Source organism: Protomyctophum bolini (assembly GCF_963924005.1).
Source record: "Protomyctophum bolini genome assembly, chromosome: 19".
Classification (NCBI taxonomy): Eukaryota; Metazoa; Chordata; class Actinopteri; order Myctophiformes; family Myctophidae; genus Protomyctophum; species Protomyctophum bolini.
In genome coordinates, this window is record NC_137880.1 from 22,671,006 (window position 1) to 22,692,978 (window position 21,973).

The following is a 21,973-nucleotide window of genomic DNA, read 5'->3' on the forward strand; positions in this document are numbered from 1 at the left end:
TATTTTAAAATAGAGAATATGTACATACATATTTAAAATACAAAAAAATGATTTCGAATTGTTAGTATTCTGATTATTGGACTGTTGGACAACAGTCACACCTGCTGTGTTTCATTATGGTATTGGTATTATACGGGTCCTGGCCCCTGGGGCCATTTGGTTACCAACTCTGCATCATTTATTCTGCATGGGCGGGATCACCTGCATGGAACCTCTCCTAAAACAGTGGTTGTCCCCGGACCATTGTTTGAGAACCACTCACAGCTGGTAGACTTAAATATTTACCTTTACTTCATTCAAGCTCAGTCAGAGACGCCTTGCATGGTAGCGAATATACACCCTGATAATTAAGTTTCAATTGTAGATTAGCCAGTTATTTATTACACTTTGAGAATCGTGGTCATTACTCATTAGATATTATTATTGCGCTACATGTCACTTAGTACAACAAAAGTTTGTTGGCTAATGCTAACACGTTAGCTCTGACTGCACCCCATATGGATGGACGAGTTGAACATGGAAGTAAGTAAGTAAGTATTATAATTTTTTACCGCGTGGATATTTATGTTTCTATGAATGTACAGTAGGCCGGTGGTTCTAAAAGTGGGGTCCGGGGACGCCGAGGGCGGTAGTCGAGACGACGGGATTCCAGGGGGTCTCCAGATAAACGATGGATATGGAACCAATTAAATGGACCTTATGTTGCTGTAACTCACCAATTAATTAACCTAATTACTACGGGTCCATTTCGTTCCATTTTGTACAATCTCATGGTGGTCTGTGGACTGGTCATCATATATACATGAGCTATTTTCAAAATATTTTGACATTCTTGATGGGGGTCCAGGGCCAAATACACATTAATTTAGGGGTCCTTCCCATGGACAAGTTTGAGAACCACTGATGTAGGCTACATGTGTATATGGAATAGCCTACATGAAATGTATGTACAGTACAGTAATATAACAGCCCTTGGGCTGTAATTCTTACTGATGATGAGTTTCCAGACTATCATTTAGCTGGGGACCCCCTGGAACTCCCTTAAGGTCCCCACTTTGGGAACCACTGTTCTATTGCACCTTTCCATAGTTAGTTGGCGAGCCTACAATCCTAGATACTGTAGTTAGAAAGATGGATATAGAACATTTCTCTTCAATGAGTTGTTTTAGCCCCTCCTAAGCCCAGCTTTGAGGGTTTGTGTGAACACAAACATTGGCTGACGATTGGCTGATCACCCCACCAAAAAGTGCAAAAAAGTGAAGATGCCTAAAGTGATTGAAATTACATTTGTGATGATTTGATTGGCTGAGCACGGAATGTGATGTATGATGATGTATGATGATGATGTATAAGAGCGCCCCTCACTTACTTAGTATTTTCCGACACTTCTTATTGATGTTGTTGAGTAGCTCTGGTCCATAGCATTAGTACTATTGTCCAGAGCTAGTTGTTGAGTATAATAAACTATCTAATCTACACAGAGTAGGCCTATATAGGGTTTAAATGGACATTTCACATTTCACAAAAAAAGTAATGGAACAAGCATGGCCCCTCACACATTAGAAGGGGCCGTGGTTTTTCTATCACTTCATTTATATATATATATATATATATATATATATATATATATATATATATATATATATATGAGACAAAAAAGGGACTCCTGCACATCCAAAAAGACCCGTAGGAGGTGCAAGTCTAGTTAGCAGGCATAGACATAAAAAAAGAGAAAAACCTTCCAAGGAAGGGACTGCACACTCCAGGGAACAGAGACGGACAACTTACTGCATCAAACTTATTTATTAGCACGACGCGTTTCGCACCTGACGAAGCTCACGGCGAAACGCGTCGTGCTAATAAATAAGTTTGATGCAGTAAGTTGTCCGTCTCTGTTCCCTGGAGTGTGCATTCCCTTCCTTGGAAGGTTTTTCTCTTTTTTGATATATATATATATATAATCTCTTTTCTTTATGTCTATTTCATTTGAAAGTGAAGTGTCATACAACAAAGACGGAATTTCACAGCTTCATGGCCATAATCACCTGTTGGAATACCTTCTTAGACATGAAACACTCACATCAAAGTAGATTTACCATTTATTGCAACAAATGGAATACAGTTCAAATTGGCGTTTAATTCCTTTCTTGCCATCTACGCTTATAAACGTAGCTAGACTATTGGGACATAATGATCAGCTGAGATGTGAATGAAAATGGGAATAACTGACACTGACTACAGCTTTGGCATGCGACTCATGTGTCCCTGTATAAACTAACACTGTTTCAACCAAAATGTCTGTTAAAACTATACTTTAATCATATCCTTCGTTGATATCTTCATATTCTACACCGGTGGTTCTTAAACCAGTGAGGGAGGGAGACAGAGAGAAAGGGAGAGAGATAGAGAAAGGGTAACCTCACCTCACCAGGCTTTCCACCACCTCGGAGGGAGAGAGCTCCAGTCCAGTCCTTACCTTTTTTTTTTAATTGACCAGCAGCAAAGTGAGCAAACTATAATCCAAATTGTTGTGTGCCCTGATACAACTTTCTTGGAAATGTGCATGTTGGCTGCAGTGGCAGTGGCTGCAGTGGCAATTTGGGGAGAGGAGGAGGTGATCAAGCTCCACAAGACCACAACATTGGTAGGCTCAAGGCTGCATTTATTTTCCTTTTTTTCCCTCTCGAGGGTGAATGGGATGATGGGAGCCCCTCCAGCAGGCTAGGGAGCCATGCTCAGGTTAGCGGAAAATGAGTGCCAGGTTTTTGTATAGTAAAGTAAAAATAATAATAAATAAAATAATATTAAAAAAAAAAATCGGTATCGTTATCGGTATCGGCTGATTAATTAATAAAAAATCGGTGATCGGTATCTGCCCCCAAAAACGTGATCGGAGCATCTCTATCTTAAACTCTTTGTTTTATTTTTATTCAAGGATCCCCCACATAACCCTCAGCCAAGGTCCTATTTGGAATCCCCACAAGGAACTGCAAGCAAGGGTTCCTTTATCCGCTCACTGTTCTATTCATTGTGTGGATTGATTGGTTTGAACATAAAGGAGTAGATGTTTGCACGACTCGTAGACACGACGTTCTGAAGGAGGCATTTTTTTGCCAAAATGTTGGTAATCTTATAATAAAGTTTATTTTGCATCGTGACTGAGTTGTGTGACCTCTCCTTTCTGTTCAAGTTTGTCTCCCATGATCAGCACCTCCCCACTTTTGGCATGCGCTCCTACCTTTTTGCTTGTGTGGATTGATTAGTTGACAGTAAACCTGCACCCCTTCTTTCAGATGCCCGAGGTGCCGAGTGGCTCTCAAAGAGACATTGGCTATCTGTGGCCGTGGCTGTAATAAGGAGCAGGCCCACGGGGATGAGTGGTAGGCAGCATGCGGAGACTCTGGCCTGCCGGCTGAGGGACCAACATGAAGACTGGAAGAACAAGGCCCACGGGCTCCAGGAGGAGGTCCTTCGACTGCGTCAGGAGCTGCTCCTCTCCAGGCTTGCGTCCCAATCAAAGAGCACAGTGGCAGGTGGGTGGATGCCTTTAATACCCATTAAGACCTGAGACCAGATCAGTGATGCCAGTGCCAATGGCCTGCATCCTGCAACCACAACTAAACCCCAAACCACACCAACGGGTTGAGACGTTTGTGTGTGTATAATATATATATATAAAAAAATACACTCTTCTGTACAGAGTGTATTTAGCGTACAGAGAAATAAAACTGACAGTACTGACAGTGTTTTTTTCAGCAGCAGCATTTTCAAGTCTGCACTGATATGAATAATATATTTGGTTGCCTACTCTACTGAAGATACAGGCTACATTCTGAATACAAATCTATAATGGGTTACCTTCATAAAAATGGATAATTCACTGTAGCACAGAATTACAGGTTTCCAAAAGTATAATCAGCTAAGAGGTCCCATGTGTGAGAGGTCTGAGAAAGATCTGCTTGGGCTCGAAACGTCATCAGTGGTGGAAAAAGTAGTCTTCGAAATCGGGCATCCAGGGAGTGTGTGCACAGTTGAGTGTTGGGGTGTTGGGGTATATCTGTCTGTACCAAGCACATATCTGTCTGTACCAAGCACATATCTGTCTGTACCAAGCACATATCTGTCTGTACCAAGCGCATGTCTGTCTGTACCAAGCACATGTCTGTCTTGGTTGAGCTTTGAGTCTCTCAAGTTGCTGATGCACTCCAGTTCTCTAGGTAAAATAAGAATTATTCTTATGGGGCAGTACAAGATAAGACATACGTATTGTCCAATGTCTCGCGAGGGACACGCTTGCCAACATCACAATGCACACACACATTCATGGATCTCCTACATACACAAAAAAAAAAAAGATAAGAGTAACTACAATGAATTGGACAGCCAACTAGTGCTGCAGATTCTTGCCCATTTTGATCAAATATGGGACAAAACATTGGTAATCCGTGTTCTAGGACCCTCCAAATTGGGATCGCTTGGGCTCTAGTAACAACCCAATTGGTCACGAGTACACGGTTTTGAAGTTGATTTTAATTTAGTCAATTAGCTAACAGCAGGGATCAGGTTCCAAAATGTGTCATTGGTATAACGGAGAGAGGATTACTCATTGTGTCTGTTGTGGAGGCTAATTGGCTCACCATTCTCGGCATGCTGAACAAGCTGTTTTTCCAGCAACAAGTGGAATTCTTGCTAATCTAACGAGACCAGACATTGTTTGACCAGCGGGGCTGCTTTGAAAAGAGGGTATTTAAAAATACGTGAAGCCAATGTCGAAACTGCATTATTGAATGTTAACTGGGTCTTTTCTGCGGGGTATAAATGACTTTTAATGGCAATTCGTATTGCCTGAAATTAGGTTGTCCCAATGCTTGGGGATTGGGACTGATTCAATTTCTATCCTGACTTAACCATTTCACTCTGTGGTGTTTGTTTACTGGCATCTTTTCTTTTTAATTAGTTGCAGAGTAGAAATGTGGATTGAGTTGAAATTTGGCATAATTACATTATAATTCACGCTGTATTTTTACACAATCTAATCACCCATGACGCTTCATTATGCTGTGCGTTTTAACTGCATTAAGTAACAGTCTCCAACTTGATTAGATAACATTGCAACGGCATCACAGCCGACCATTGCTGACTGGATAGAGAAGCTGCCTGGGAAACAGAAGTTTTACGGCAACTTGAAATGACTTAATGTGTATACCTTGAAATACAAAGGTGAGCTTGTGACGTGACGAGAAATAATTTTATTCAACAGGGATCCTAGAGGAAAAACACCCTTCTAGCATGAAAGGTGACCGTCTGCAGAACACGATATGTGACTGTCCATATTGTACTAAAAAGGAGGACAGACAGAGAACAGTGGTTCCCAAACAAGACCCAAAAGAGAGAGACGTTTGCTCGGGACCCAAACTAAAAGCTTGCGATGCGTTGTGCGCTTGTAGTGCTATTTTCACTACTTCTTAAACATTTGTTATGGAATTTCTTTGATTTGTATTCTTACGAAACCCTTTTGGGTCTAGGGAATAGGTTTGCAACATAAAGATAGTTTACCAGGTTGTCAAACTCCAGCTTGTCACACTCTTGTCACACTCTTGTCACGCTCGAGCGCTGTTTTCGGCCCCCTCAATGGCGCAAAGTTCTCTGTCGTACTTCAATGGCTCTGCACAACGGTAATTTTGCGGTAGTCAAAACTAAAAGTGAGTGTGGCGAGACGAGATTAACACAACATGTCGACCGTATCATTGAAATGGAGAGACCTACTTGGCATTATTAAATCCATTATTGGCCTGGAGAAAGTTTACAGCCTCCTCCTTCATCTCCGAACACTGGCACGGCTATCGAGTTAGCCATGTGCTATCTTGTGTTTACCAGACAGGGACTGAGAGGGTTTTCTCGTCAGCGAAAAGTCAACAAATGGAACACGTAGACATGCATGTTGATCTTCCTTAATAAAACAGTGCAGCACTAATACTATCTATCGTGCGGTTGCAGGCAATACCCACCACTACACCATGCCCAATTTGTGTTTTTAAAAACATTCTCCACATTCCTCCCAACAGGTGACGACGCAACTACCTTCTTAGACCTATTCTCTCAGGACCTGATGTCTGCGCCTGACTCGGGCTGCGTTACAGAGAATGACATCGAACCGCCCCATTCCAGTGGGACGACCCCCCCTCTGCCCCCCTCTGTCACCACCGGAAATCGACGACCAGAGCTGGCCTCCTCAGGTCCTGCTGCGGCGTCACTGCTGGCGTTCTCTGCCTCCGCCGCTCCGGGAGGAAGCCATCATCATCCTCGGGGCAAAGAGGCCATGCTCGTCCACATGCAGTTCCTCCAGAGCATGTGTGGCCTCCGCAAGGCAGCGACGGACAGTGAGGACCAGGTGGTTGTGTGGCTCAGTCCGGATGGCGACGCATCGGTGATGGAAGAGACCGTCTGCCGACTGCTGGAGTCCGTAGTGGTGGCGTGCGAGAGGCACGGTACCCGAGCCCTGCCTCCCAGCTCCATGCTCCAGCAGGTATAGAGCAGTGGTTTTCAACCCTTTTCATATCAAAGCCCATTATTTAATCTGCATTTGAGCCATGGACCACTATTTGATGACATTTAGACTCTCACACCCAAAACTAAAGAATATTTTGTTGTCGTTGGATACGTTTTTGTCCACAGGGGGCACGGTGGCACAGTCGGTAGTGCTTTCGCCTCACAGCTAGAAGGTCCTGGGTTCGATTCCCGCTGGGGACGCTGTGGGCTGGGGGCGTGTTCTCTCCTCAGCGTCATCAGTGCCCATACCCGAGGCGGGGTTGGCGAAAGGGCCTGTCTGTGTGGAGTTTGCATGTTCTCCCCGTGTCCCCTAGGGTAGGTACCCTCACAAAAAACATGCAGTAATCCTGGTCTCTAAACTACCTCCCCCTGGCCAGCCGGGGCGCCTGATGGAGGGGAAAGGAACTGGTTGGAATAACGTGTTCCTTCCATGCGCTATGTCTGGCTGGGGAAACTCCCCACTGCCAGGTGAAAATAATCAGGTTGGACTCCTCATGCATAGAAGTAAGCATGAGGTCAGTCCGCTGCCCCCCCCAGGTTGGCAGAGGAAGTGTAGCTCTATATTTCAGCCATTTGAAAATAGCAGATCTACAGTACAAGCTCACAATGCGTTGTGAATCGACACATTGTGACCTTGTAGATCTTTAAAAAAAAAATACATTTCAAAACTTGAAATGAGACATTCTGCATAATGTGTACTTTTTTTTGGTACTTTTCAGTACATTTTGATTTCCAATACTTTTGTACTTTCACTCAAGTACTTTTAAATTCCAGGACTTTTTTTTGTAATGGAGTACTTCTATGTTGCAGTATCGATACTTTTACTTAAAGTAATACATTTGAGTACTTTTTCCACCACTGTCCAGGCATGCCGGGTGGTAGCTACTGCTGTGGATCTCTGGGCGTCTGGGAAGCGCCTGCTACCTGAGAAGCTGCTGAGCTGCGTAGAAGAGTCACTGAAACAGCTGATTGGGACGATGCTGAACCATGATGGACTCATCAGGGTGAGTACAGTACACAGAGATAAGTTACTGTATGCATGTATGTTTATGTATTCAGTCAGCGAAGACCATTGACAGTGGTGGAAAAAAGTACTCAATGTCTAATTCAGTAATACAATGAATGCAGTACTAATGCTTTTATATTATAAATTAAATGCAATTTGTAATTTGTACTTTTGAAAACTTTTACACCTTTGAAAGCATGTACTTTTTATTATTTCAGTATTTTTTTTAAGTAAGTAACTCCGGTACTCAAATACAAAATTGACTGCAACTTCTTATTTAGTAGTTATTTGACTTGTAATATTTGACTAGGAATATCAATACTTATCTAAGCTCAAGTTGGGCATTGAATATTTTTTCCAACACAAAATTTGTATGCCGTGCCACCTCTAGATTTAATGTAGCGTTTATATTCGGCAGCACAGAAGCACTGCTAACGGAATCTAAAAACTTAAACTCAATTCATCATTTGCCAAAACAAACAAATCGAGGGCAGCGGCATTAAAGTTGTATTCATGTCATGTTAGAGTTCCCAGCAAGTTGTTATTAATAACTGGAGTGAGGACAGACATTTGTCTGGTCATAATAACCTCCAGGTTATGATAGGCCCTGTGACAATTATACGAACTCTTTGTAGATTTTGAAAGAGAGGAGAGAGGGAGCAACTCTGAGATGGTTGGGGAGTTCATTCCAGAGTTTGGGGGCCGAAACATAGAAGGCCCTGTCCCCCCAGGTACGGTACTTGGCCTTGCGGACCTTCAGGAGGTTGGCTTCACTGGACCTGAGGAAGCGGGGGGGGGACATACTGTATGGTTCAAGAAGATCGGAGAGGTAGGGGGGAGCCAGGTTATTGAGAGCTTTGTAGGTGGTGAGCAGGATTTTATAGTGAAATTGACAATGAATGGAGAATTTTTGTTCATAGTGTCTGAGCAAATCGGCTTAGTGTCTATTTGATGATGTACGATGATAAGAGCGCCCGTCCCTTCACACAGGTGTGATTTGTTTTTTATTTGACTCTTGAAAAGTAACAGTTTTGGTCTTACTGTATGAGGTCTCCACCCGGCGATATTTGAAAGAAATATTTTTCAGACAGATTTCTCAGACGGCTTGCATAGTACGGTATTCTGGTGTCTGTGTCTGTCTGACTCTTCTGCCTTGGGGCAGAGCTTTCATTCCATTTCGTCTGAACAAATTCTAAGCACTAGCAATCCTAAAAAACAAAACAAAACAAAAAAACTCCAGTACAAATAAAATAAGTATAGAGATTCTGTTAAGGCCAATATTCTTCAGAAATGTCACAAATAATCAATTTGTAATTTTTTGCATCTCTAGAAAATCCATTGAATCCACATTCTTTTGAAGGACAACATTCTTTATATTATGGCACTGGTCCCGATTTGCAGATTAGTTCCTTGCATGGTTTCCTCTGCCATTGGTGTATGGATGTGTGTGTGTGTGTGTGTGTGTGTGTGTGTGTGTGTGTGTGTGTGTGTGTGTGTGTGTGTGTGTGTGTGTGTGTGTGTGAATGTATCAATGTAATGCACAATCCATGTAAAGCGCTTTGGATACTATTAGGGATGTCGGTAACGGTTGATTTTCTAGCTGGGTAGCCGATGGCATTATCCGGTTAATTAACGTTTTTTATTTTTTAATAAGCTACCCCAAATGTAATATGCATGTATAGGCTACATAGTTAAAGTTGGTAGACGAATGGTATACATTTATTTATGCTCCTTTTTTAAAAGACAAACAAAAAAGCAACATTTAACAATATAAATAAATTGTTGTAGGCTTAATCATCAATAAACAACGCATCGCATCTGCATGCATGCATCTGCGTGTCTACATTACAGAGGTCCGCCGGTTCTAGTCCAAAACATAAATAAGTCCAGTCCAGATCTGACCTATACAGCCACTGGACGCATGGGCTAAGCTTTTTTTAATCATTAAGGAAGATCAGCATGCATGTCACCGTGTTCTGTTTGTTGACTTTTCGCTGACGAGAAAACCCTCAAACATCGATAGCACATGGCTAACTTGATAGCCGTAAGTCGTGCCATTGTGGGGAGATGGATTGGAGGAGGAGGAGGAAGCGGCAGCGGCTGTAAACTTTCTCCCTCCAGGCCAAATGGCCAATAATGGATTTAATAATGCCAAGTAGGTCTCTGCATTGATACGGTCGACATTGTTGTGTTAATCTCGTCTCGCTGTCACTCGCTTAAGTTTTGACTACCGCAAAAGTGTGACAAGCTGTGAGTGTGACAAGCTGTGCGGCGCAAATAACAGAAATTTTAGGCATGTGTGCAACATGACAACTGTTTTAAAGTATTACATTGACAACTACCGTCTCTGTAATGTTTATGTTGTACTATTACTCACTAAACGATCTAAAATAAAGGGATCAGAATTCAGAACACGCATTTATTATTATGCAAATTAACCGTAAAGCTGATAAGCATACTCGGATATTTCTTAACGGTCGGCTAACCGGCTAGCCGGTTACCTGTCGACATCCCTAGATACTATATAAATGCACCATTTACCATTTAGTCAACACGCCATAAATAAGGGTTTCAACAGTTGTCAATTCAAGGTACCACTGTCTGCCACAACCCTGTACCACAGTGGTTCAAGGTACCACTGTCTGCCACAACCTTGTACCACAGTGGTTCCAAAACCTTTTAGCTCGAATAGAGCGTTTGACCGTGATCCAAACTAGTGAAAATAACTATTTTTTGCCATCTTTATTGCAGATATGCACAGATCACTGTGTGGGCTTTAAATTAGCGTGTGTGGGTCGTACACTCCAGTCTAGGAATGTGCACTTGACCTGATGTCCCTGTTCAGAGCACTCGCATGAAATTAATAAGGAGTAGGCTTACACTGTATCACACGTCTAAACCAGGGTGTGCGCCTCCCTCAAAAGCCATCAAATGTAATGCAATTAACACAGGCATTCTATGTCCTTTTCACACGGAAATGAAATTCAGGCAGAGTTTTTTTTATTTGATTTGATTTATTTAGAAAAGCAATCATAATACAACATTATAATCAGTGATTCAAGGATTACACAGTAAAGTCCAAAAACTTATTTCCACTGGGGTCCTCTCACACTGAACACTACTTTAAAATACATCACAAATACAACAGTACATATACATTACATACACAACACAACAAGTACATCCCTATCCATCCCTCTAAGATGACCCTTTATAGGGGAACCTTTTCCAGTAGCCATTTCTTAGTCTTCTGTTTAAATGTCCTCAAATTGGAGGTCAGTTTAACATTTGGATTTCAGGCTATTCCACTGTGTGGCTCCTATATAAATGAATGAGCCTTTGCCCACTTTACTTTTAAAAGCAGGGAGCACCACATCTGCAATACTGGCTCTGGTGAAATGGTTGTGTACCTTGTTTACCTGCCTGAAACATGTTCTTAAAACTTCTGGGACCTCTGTATTTAATTTTATGGACCATGTTTAGTCTAGCCATTGTAACCTTTGATTCTACTGGGAGCCAGTTCAGCTCTCTGAACTGGTTCCTTCCTATATGGGTTCTGGGTTCCATCCCTAGTATAACCCTGATCAGTCTATTTTGAGCTGACTGTAGCTTTGTTTTAAAAGACTTAATCAAGCCCTCGAACCACGATGTACACGCAAAATCAAAGTGGCACAGGATAAGGGAGTTGGCCACCACTCATTTTGTCTCCCTATCCATGTATCTTGCTGTTCGAGCTAGAAACTTAGTCAGTCAGTCAGTTGTTTAGCACCTTGCTGGCCATACTTCGGCCGTCTGAGGCCTCTTTTAGATGGCGACCATCTCCATATAACACGTCAAAGTCCCGTTGCGTTCTCATTTTTTTGGACCATTTACATGAGAACGCACACTTGAATGAACACGCTACAACGTGCATGCATATATATGCCAGGTCGCTAGGTGGCGCGTGTCCTTGTGGGGTCCGTGTGACGCAGCGCTTATATAAACCATAGACATAAGTCACGCATGCGCAGAACTACTTCCGTTCTTCTTCTACACAGAAAGTAAACAAACGTCGCGTCCTCATCACACCTCCAGCAAACCGGACTATCCGACATGGTTGTTGTTGTTCGTTTCCCCTAGCAACTGACGCATGCCTATGACACCATGTAAAAACGTAGGACACGGGGCGAGCCGACCAGAGCTGACGTAAGCCATGATGTCACAAGTTTTGCGGATCCACCGTTTTGCCTGTTTATATGGAGACCATAGGAAACGGCGTTCTAAAAGATTTCCACTCTGGAAGGTGGTTTCACTTCGTTGCGTTTTCACCTCCTGTGAACACGGTTCTCGTCTAAATGACAGCAGCAAACGATACTTTATTTTGCCGTTTTTTATGAACACCATCCTCGTGTAAAGAGCACCTAAGTTACCCTCTAAAATACAACCCAGGTATTTCACTGATGATTTTGCTGCTATGTATAGAGATACTGTATCATATGAAATATGGACTGACACTAAAGTGACATTGGTTAAGTGATGTGTAACTAAGTGGTTATATTTAGTTACACACAAGTAATGAATGCTAATGAAATGAAATTCAGGCAAATACTGTATATGATTATGGAGATGGAAAAAGGGACACTAAAGTGAAATTGATTACTTTATTGTGTGTAAGTAACTAACTTTAGTTAGTTACACACAAGTCTTTTCCCATTTTGGTAATTAACGCTAATGTATTCAGACATATAATGTATTCCAAAATAAATTGCGTGTTGATATGGACGAGAGGCGAGTACGGAAAAAATGGGCAATTAGTCCCGCATTGGAAAATGCCATCTCCTCTGGGACAGATGTTGCAGGGAATTGAGAGGTACTGCATGGTCTCGGTAAGTGGAGGAAAGTAACATTTACTTAAATACTGTACTTAAGTACAACATTTGAGTGCTTTTTCCACCACTGGTATTGTACTGTATTGATGCATGGGCTCGCTCAGGTTCAGTCTTTGGTCAGCCATGTGGTCAGTGTAAAACACCTGCTGAAATGATGGATTGATCGCTACGGTGCTTATGATGTAGGACTGTGTGGGCCCAAAAAACCCCAACACAAAACATGCTTCCATCAGTGTTTTATTCAGGGACTCCGGTGGTACTTTCTCCTTGATCATTCATCAGGGCAAGTCCTGTTCTTGCCCTGATGAAGACTGTGAGAGGTCCAAACATGGACTTCTTGGTCCCTTAAAAAGGAGAAAGGAAATGGAACACCTATAAACATCACAATACAAAGCCTACCCCCCTCCCCCCAATTTTCATATATATTTGTCTACTTGTATTAAATGCACCTTACACTTTCAAGACGTTTTTAATCTCCTGTAAATACCCAGCTGGCCTCTGTGTTTTTCATTAGTATTGTCAACGTGTCTACAGTATTAATATTGCTCCCCGCTCCAGTCCTCCTTGTCCTTGCTGTGACCTCAAAACTTTTTTTTAAATGATTTGGTCTCCACTGTGCAACTTTTGTTATTCTATATTTTGTAGCCTCTGCCTTCCTTGGTCTCATGAAACCTTTATATTTCACGTCACTTTTTAGGAATTGACTTATCTGTCACATAACAATTGAAAGCATGTTGGATATTACAGAGAAAATGTATTCTCTTCCGCTACCTAATCTATTACTACTATTTTGATATGAGTATGTCCGTAGTCCGTACTAGTAAAATATAAGATATTAAATCTTATTTATTTGTGTATTGTGTAGTCTTTGTTTTCTCAGATTATATATGCACTTAATGATACTTGCAGAGTTCAAGGGACATAAATGTATTCGAGAGGTTAATATGCTGCATTACTATGTGGGTGTATACAGTGTTTGCAAGACCCAAATGTCATTCACTGATATGGCAGTCAGCTGACCAATTGGGCTCGCCTAGCTAGACTGCATGCATTCTTCCTGCCTTCCTTCTGCCACCTGATGTACGCCCATCGTGTGCATTCGATGGGTGGATTCATACTACATCTGGTGCTTCTGCATATGGTTCCTGGTTGTTGTTTGCTCCCACCACCACCCCAACACCACCGGTGGGCTCTGTTATTTCTTTTCCACATGGGGGGTTGTTATTGTATATCTATCTCCCTGCTCTTTGTTTAATGATGGTGTTTAATTGTGCATTGCAGCAGCAGATCCGAAATGCCAAGATAATATATTATTATGCACAATTGTATTCTGATTCTATAATACATATTGGTTAAATTTAATGTAATGGATTACTATCTAAAAAATGGTGTAAAGCTGCTTTGTTAGTAGGCTAATGCTTAATAGCTGCTGGAAAGTACAAATTAGGGATGTTCGATATTGACTGTTTTGCCGATATCCGATAACCGATATTGGCCAAGTCCTAATTACCGATAAATGCGGTCGTGGAATTAACACATTATGCCTCATTTTATTGTGTTGCCCCACTGGACACATTCATAAATGTAAGGTTTTTCAAACAAAATTGAGAGGGACCTACAGTATAGCAGCAGTACAACATTGCAAAAGTATACAATGTCAAACTTGTCCGTCATATTATGTGTCTACTCAAATATACGTTAATAATAACTCACTTCCTTCCCCCCTCTCCACAAGGCGGGGCATTGCACCAAAGCATTATGGTCATTGTAGGATTCCAGTCAAACCCTAGTCAAATACACATCTTCATTATTTTTCTGGACATATGGAGTGCAAATTTCAAATGGTGCTACTGCCTACTACAACATTTAACATTGACATTGAATGACTTCAGTTTCTTCCAGCGGTGACCGCAACATCAACATATCACATGGTTCAACACTTTGTAGGTTGTGCCCTGGCTCACCATGATGTGAACCGTAGTGGCCTAGCTTATCTGCATACTATAGGAAACGACTAACATGACTGGCAGGTTGGCAGTAGGAGGCAGAATGGGTCCCTGGACAACTGTTCTGACCTTGTTCTGGTCAGGCAGCTACTGATGTGTGAGTCACCTACTCAAACAAGCGCTTATTCATGAACACAATTTGGCATACATAGTTACACACCATACCATTACAACAAAGATAATCCATTTGCTTGGACGCAGAGATGAGAAGGGTTTCATTAAAATTAGTTTTTTTCGGTTTATAAAACAATTGGCGGGCCTATTGATTTCCCCTTTTTGTTATATAGTTTTGTGTAGAAATTACATATACTATAATAATCCGATCACTGATTTACGTTTCCAGAATCATGAACATAATAATCCTTTATAAATTCACCTGTAATAGAGGTTCGTCTGACCTTCCAAATGAGGACATCTTGCCTAAATAACAAATCACATGTCTGGTCAAAAATAATGATCTCTTGTGCCGAAAACACAGTTTTCACAGATTAAAAGCAATAGTTAATTTAATTTAATTTCATATTTATTTATTTAATTTCAGTTATGGTTTTACATGATTATATTAATTTTACATATTTTATTTACATATTCCACAGAATGGACAAGATGCAGAGCCTTGGGTGTGTGGTTAAGTACTCTTGAGTCTGAGCAAACTGTTTCTCGCAGAGAGAAATAAGTCTCTTGTGATGAAAAGCAGGTGGTGACTGAATGGACTTCTGCAGAAGGAGTGCAGAGTTTTAGGCACTGCAGTAAAACAGTATCCATTTCACTAGCTGAGGACATGTGAAGCCTAACATTAATGAATCACCAGCTGGCTTCTGAATGATGTTTTGTTATCTATCCAAGCTGGGGCTGGGTACTGTAGAATAGAAGGAAAAAAAACCTTGCAGCAATAGACACGTCCTATCGATCTATCTGCATGACTGTCTGTCATGTCTCTTTCATTTTTTATGTTTCTCTCTTTCCTTGCCTGGTGTTACTTTCCTACAAGGTTCAGCATGACTTGTCTTGAGCATTGGGAAATGCCTTGATTCATGCCCTTTAGCCGCATGGCCTCCCAATTTTGGGAAGGTCATTTTAAGAGCAACTATAGGAAGCCTACAACTTCACAACATGTCATATAGTATTGTTTACTTGTATAGTTTGAAGATGAGATTGTAGTAGTTTTATTTTTTAAAGAAGTGCACCAAAGCAATGACAATATATTGCACTAAGTAATTTGTCCGGGGGAAAGAATGTTTAACCCTGCTGAATATATCCCACCCTGTTTCTTCTCCGTACTGTAAGCCAGAAGGGGTGTGCGGTTGTGACTGGAATGGAAAGCATTTCCACGGGCAGTATGGACTATGGATGGCAGTATCCACAGACAGAACAACACCGTAACTCCACTCCGCGTGACACCTTGTTGTATTCCAGCTGAGAAGTGAAAAACCTGGTCGATCTTGTAACATTACAATTACCTGCACTACAGTGTGAGACAGGAGGGCAAGACGCAGAGCTCCGGGTGTCTAGTCCTGTGTGAGCAAATAACATCTTACTACTTACACAGGAGAGAGCCAAGCCACACTGGATGGATTGGATTTTGTTTTATTTAAGTAAAACTATAAATACCCCTTGAGTATTCCAATGGCGTCACAACACTGCCTGTTTGTCTGTGCATTGGAGAAGGATGGAGAGCTAAAGAGCAGTGTTGATTTCGTCGACAACTATGCCAAGGAAATATTGAAGAAAAACGAACAAACAAAAAAGCATCCACATCTACGGCTCTTAACCCCTTAATATGGGAAGCATCCACATTTTTTTGACTTTTGTATTGGCTATTCAAAGATAAGATGTACCGGTACACCTGCTATTTCGCCATTTGTGGAAACATCTTGAAAGTGTCAGAACTATTTACTGTAAATGCCATTTGCCATTAGAATCGGCCTCAGGTCTTACTGGGTTAAATGGTTAATGGTAAACTGTGGCTGGAGGGACATTGCCACTGATGGATCATCAGGGGATGGCGTTCCACATTACTCACTACTGTATTATGGTTATAGCCTAGGGAGCTTTCCACAGATTTATGAAAAACACTCCATCAATGGACAGACAGCATTTTGCCACAGATTTTGTACAGCATGGCAGAGAAGCACAGTAGAAGAGTGGACCCGCCGCTCTGTATAACCTGTTGCAATTGGACATTGCATTTCTGCCAAAACTGATACAGGAGTAAAAAATGTTAATGAACTAATTAATGAATACTGTGGGCATATTAAATCATGCCATTACTGTAATGGAAATGCAATGTATATATACACACACCGGTATGATTATCGATTTACTAGTATTGATTTTAGGGATGCCACATGGTGACCATTTGCCCAATCGAATATTCTAAAGCTCTGGCGATTAATAATCGATTAATCGACCCCCCACACACACACACACCCCCAATAAAAAATATATATATTTTTTTTTTTTTTTTTTTTAATCAAAACATTTTATATTATGCACATGCCATGGTCACATAACCATTATATGTTGAGTGCATGCTTTGATGGTTACAGTTTTATAATCAGTTTTGATGAGTAAACCTTTGTGGAGATCTTCTCAGTGCCATTCGATTTTCGATTATGAAATATTAAAATCGATTTTGGGGACGGCAACACATAATCGAAAAATCGATTATTCGGCGGCATCCCATTTATATATATATATTCACTTCCTCTTATTTGAGAATGACCTTATATATGACTGGATTCCGAATTATTGTCTCCCCAGCCCGAAGGCATGGGGAGAGCGTGCGTCCGTCCGTCCGTCCGTCCGTGTACAGCTAATCTCCGGCACCGTTAATGTCAGTAAGACCAAGGAGCTGTGCTTGGGAGGGGGGTCAAGAGCAGAGTGCTCAGGGTCCATCTTTAGGCCTGCTACTATGAGTGGGGAGGAAGTGGAGCTGGTCAGTGACTTTAAAGGGAACGACCAGACAATAAACTTACTTCCCTGAAAATGAGGGTCGATGAGCTTGTCGATCAGTTATTTAAAAAAATAAAAATAAAAATATTTTCTGAAAATTTGAGTACTATTACTAATGACTAACGTGACTGGGAAAAGTAATATTACAGTAATATATTACAAGTAACTCAGTACTGCCCAACATGTTTTAGAAATAAAGGCATTCTGTAATGTCATCTGACGTTGGGTACACACTTGGGTACACACAGACATATTGTTTCTTATAATGATATCAGATGATATTATAGCACTTTTCTGAATGCAGATTTCACAAAGTAACTTGCACAGTGCTGACAGTGCTGCACTATCCACTTCCGGCTCATGCTGCAAATTATGAACACATCGTGTGATTTCCGTGAAATTCTGCACGCACATTCCCACTAGGAATATATTTTATGCAAATTCCACGCAAATCGGTACACATGCTCTCCATATTCATGTGATCAAGACGGATTTGTTTGATTTCTCATAATCCACCCTCATTGGCTACGATTGGCTTCTAAACTTTTCAGGAGTAGCCCGCTTTGTATCCGTTTTGTACAAATCGGCACAACTACTCAACGCAGCGTCTGATTGCGGTGAAACACTGCATGCATATTCCCACTAGGCAGAGGAAGAAATGCCACTTGACAGTCTTCTAATCGGCCTCATGGTGGCGCTACAACAGGCCAAGCCGCCACACACACACATGTTTATATTCTATACTGTAGAGCTAATTTAATTTATATTTGTGTGTGTGTGTGTGTGTGTGTGTGTGTGTGTGTGTGTGTGTGTGTGTGTGTGTGTGTGTGTGTGTGTGTGTGTGTGTGTGCGCGTGCGTGCTTTAGTTCCATCTTGAGGAGAAGTGGACAAACTGTGTGGTTCTGCTGGGAGGAAGTAGCCTGCTTAAGTCTGCCATCGTCCACCATGTTCTCTGTGAGATCAACAGGCTGGCGGAGCAGCTTTGGAACAGCTGCCAGGTAATGTTGCACGCACCTACTGTAGCCTGGCCCAGCCTGGTATCGCATGGAGCAATTATGCAATGTATAATATTGGTTCACCGATCTGAGCGCCCCCCTCCGCCCCACCCCTCCCTGGTAGAAAACGGCAGAGAAAACTGACGTCACCATATTTTTAGCGACGCCCCTCTGCACTGTAGTTCACTTCCACTCCTAGACCAGGGGATGTGTCTCGTTCCCCCAGGCTTTCATTTTTGAGCCGAATGCGTCAATGTGAACGAAAATTAAAGCCATGGGTACCGAGGCTATATGTTGCACCAAATATGTCAGAATGGATGTCGTTGCTGTTGGGCAGAAACCTATCTCCATAGTCTAACTGTTTGTGTGTTGTTGTTTGTTCTCGCAAATTAACACCCTACTTGATAATACCAGAGTGTCACACGAAAGCATCGAAAGTAGCAGATCTGCAAGCTCAAAACGTTTTGAGCGTTTCGATCTGCTGCTTTTGATATATATTTTTGAATCCTGAAAAGTAACTGTTTTGGACATAATGAGGTTTCCACCCGACAGAGACGATATCTGTACTACACTGAACAGTGTGATACTGAAAAATATTTCAGACAATTGCATGGCAAAGGAAACCCAACAACACCTAAACCTTAATTCTTCATCTTAACCCAGGACCTCACCCTGAATCTTTGACTAATTGCAACCTTGGCTCAAAAACATATATATTTTTAGCCATGCCAATGTCCCTTTCCCTCAAGGGTGACCAGAAAAATGGCCCCGCATGGTGAATTTTGACTGGTCCCCACGCAGATGTTAATACACGCACAGGTCAGGGAGAATAGTACTTGCTACTGGTCTGCTACGTCGTCGGTCCATTTTGTGTAGGTGTTCTGTGTAATAACGCCTTGATGGCGTTCTAACGGATGATCTTACACGCGGTTGCATGCAGAAAATATCAGATCTACGGCGTAACAGCGGTGTGAGGTTCTAGATCCGCTATTTTCAGAGTGCAACACCCGAGTGCAACCAAGCGTAAAAGGACTTTTCTTTTAGTTCTACTGGATCTCTTCTCCACTAGTCTTAACAACACTAACATTTTAGTCTAGTTTTGGTTTGTTGAAATTTTTTTCAGTATATTTAGTCATAGTTTTAGTCATAATGGCTCAGTTGTTATTTCTTTTTTATTTTGTTTTCTTTAGTGACAAAAGGTAATCGGACATTTTTTGTCTTAGTTTTAGTCTACGAAATGTCTTCTTTTCTCTTTCGTTCTCCATCTCGCCCACCTTTCTGTCTGATATCCCTCTTCTCTTTTTCTTCCCAACCTTTTCCACATGAAACTGTCCGTGGCTCACCCATTCTGATTCTGCTGCCATGTTAACACATTTTGTACATAATACGTCCTGAAACGTCATAAGGATTGGAACCGAGAGGTGCCTTAGACATCTGTGGACGTCCTAGCGACGTCCAAACGACGCGGGGCGAGATAATAATATTCAGAATAATTACTTTTTTTTTTTTTGGCATTTCGCTTTTCGCTTGCCGTATGCTAACGCTCTGTGAAACTATTAGCTTGTCATTGACTCCCATGTTAGCGCGGCGGAAAGAATGACTCGTATCTCCTCATCCAGGGCGCTCTCCGTGGTGATGAATGGATCGATATGCTGGCGCTGCGTTTCTGCTCCTCATCCGTCTCTCCCGCAAAATATGAACTCTTTTTGTAGCGTATATAAATATATTAAGATGATCGGAGATTGTGATGGCACTTTGTCAGTCAACTTTTTTAAGAAAGTATTTCCGGTTCATGGCTTTCAAAATGGAAGCGATCACTACTCTGGCGATTACTCCGGCGCAAGCAGCGCCTTTATTTTGATGCAGTTCCGGTACTAAATGTGTTAAGTGTCCGCGGCCCACCGATCTGATAATCTGCGCTAAGTGGTCAGATTTGTGGGGTGCGTCCATTTTCAGAGCATGTTTATATTAATCGATCACTCAATCGATTGTGTTCCGGCTTGGATCAATGGAACAAACACAGTATACAGTACATTAAGTTGCTATTTATCTGAATCACAATAGAAATTAATCCTTTAAGGTTACAGGAGCATTCAGTGATTTGGGTGATTTGGAAAAGCCCCCGGTCTGCCCCGGTAACAAGATGTGCACACACTCTACAGTGGGGGGACAGTGCAACAGGCCAACAGCACGTGCCCTACTCGATCATGATTGGAGGAAGGCCCCTCTCATCCTGATTGGATGAAGGCTGGCTAACCCTAGCCAAAAACGAAACCTAAGGTTTTTTGACCAAAGGGGTTAACTGGGGACAGGGAGGATTATCCAAAAAAAATATATTTGAAATGAATTAATTGAAATCATTGAATATACTTTTTTTTGGTCCTACACAAACATTAAAATGCCATTGACAATGGATGGATAATTTTGAGTGTTTGTGTAAACACAAACTTTGCGCAAAACAGACATTGATGACGGTGAGGACGCTAATTGTGATTGGCCGAAATGAGATGACTGTATGCCCCTCACTTCACATGGGTGTGATTCTTGTTAGGAATATTGTTATATTTGTTATATTATCACAAAAATACACTTCATTTGCAATATACTCACGGCCCACCAGTGATCCCCGAACCACAAGTTGGGAATGACCATCTTACAGTCTGACCCCCCCCCCCCCCCCTCTCTCTCTATATTGATCTCTATTGTTCTCTCCCTCCATGAAAGCTTTCCCTCTGTGGTGTTCTGTGTATGAAAGGCTGCTTTAGACACACTGGCCTAGTGAGCGCTTCCTGTGGTCGCGGTATTACCCCCTGCCACAGAAAATCAATACCTTCCTGTCTGTCATCTTTTCACTGGCATTGGTGACAGTCATTTAACTTCAATGGGCTTTGTTGGCATGAAGGTTATGTGAACAACCGTGTTGTCACGGTGTAGAGACAGAGGGGAACCACGCATAAAATAAATGACTTAACGCCGGAGAAGGTACTGTGAGCAGCGATCCGATATTAAAATCAAGGTACTTTATTAGAAAAGTTTAAAAAGCCAACATGAGTCGAAACATGTTGGCTTTTTAAAGGAGAATTCCATACTAGAAGGCTTTCTTACCTTTATTTGTAGTTGTTACAGTACGTCCCCACCAAAGAGGTCCAGGTGTTATTTCGTGCGAAAGCGCATTATTGGCTGTTTCCCCTACCATAAGCCCTCAATGAATTGCATTGAATTGAATGGGGCTATGGGGTGTTATGCTAATTATCTTATTTCCATCGCTCAAAAATCTATATATTTTTTGTATATATCCTCTCCTCATAATGTAAATGGTATCCCAAGCGGCACACTTTACTACTTATTTCGGTGGAAATAAGAGAATTAGCACAAAAACCCAACTCTCATTGGGTTTTCAGGGGAAATAGCCAATAATAATAGCCAATAATGCACTTTAGCACAAAATAACACCTGGACCTCTTTGGTGGGGACGTAACAACTACAAGTAAAGGTAAGAAAGCCTTCTAGCATGGAATTCTCCTTTAAGCTTTTCTAATAAAGTACCTTGATTTTATATCCACCCTCTCCTCATTTTTATACCTTTTTGAGTGC

General features: G+C 41.7%; 1 protein-coding gene across 1 annotated transcript in view; it reads left to right on the plus strand.

Moving 5' to 3' along the window:
• Positions 1-516: 516 nt before the first annotated feature.
• The window catches only part of mei4 (meiosis-specific, MEI4 homolog), a gene marked incomplete at both ends in the record, with an annotated part of 70,482 nt that continues 49,025 nt past the window's right edge, over positions 517-21,973 (plus strand). The window contains 5 exons of the mRNA XM_080791425.1: positions 517-526; positions 3,294-3,533; positions 6,066-6,526; positions 7,416-7,553; positions 18,251-18,382. Coding sequence (XP_080647551.1) covers positions 517-526; positions 3,294-3,533; positions 6,066-6,526; positions 7,416-7,553; positions 18,251-18,382 — 981 coding nt within the window. The remainder of the gene's footprint in view (positions 527-3,293; positions 3,534-6,065; positions 6,527-7,415; positions 7,554-18,250; positions 18,383-21,973) is intronic.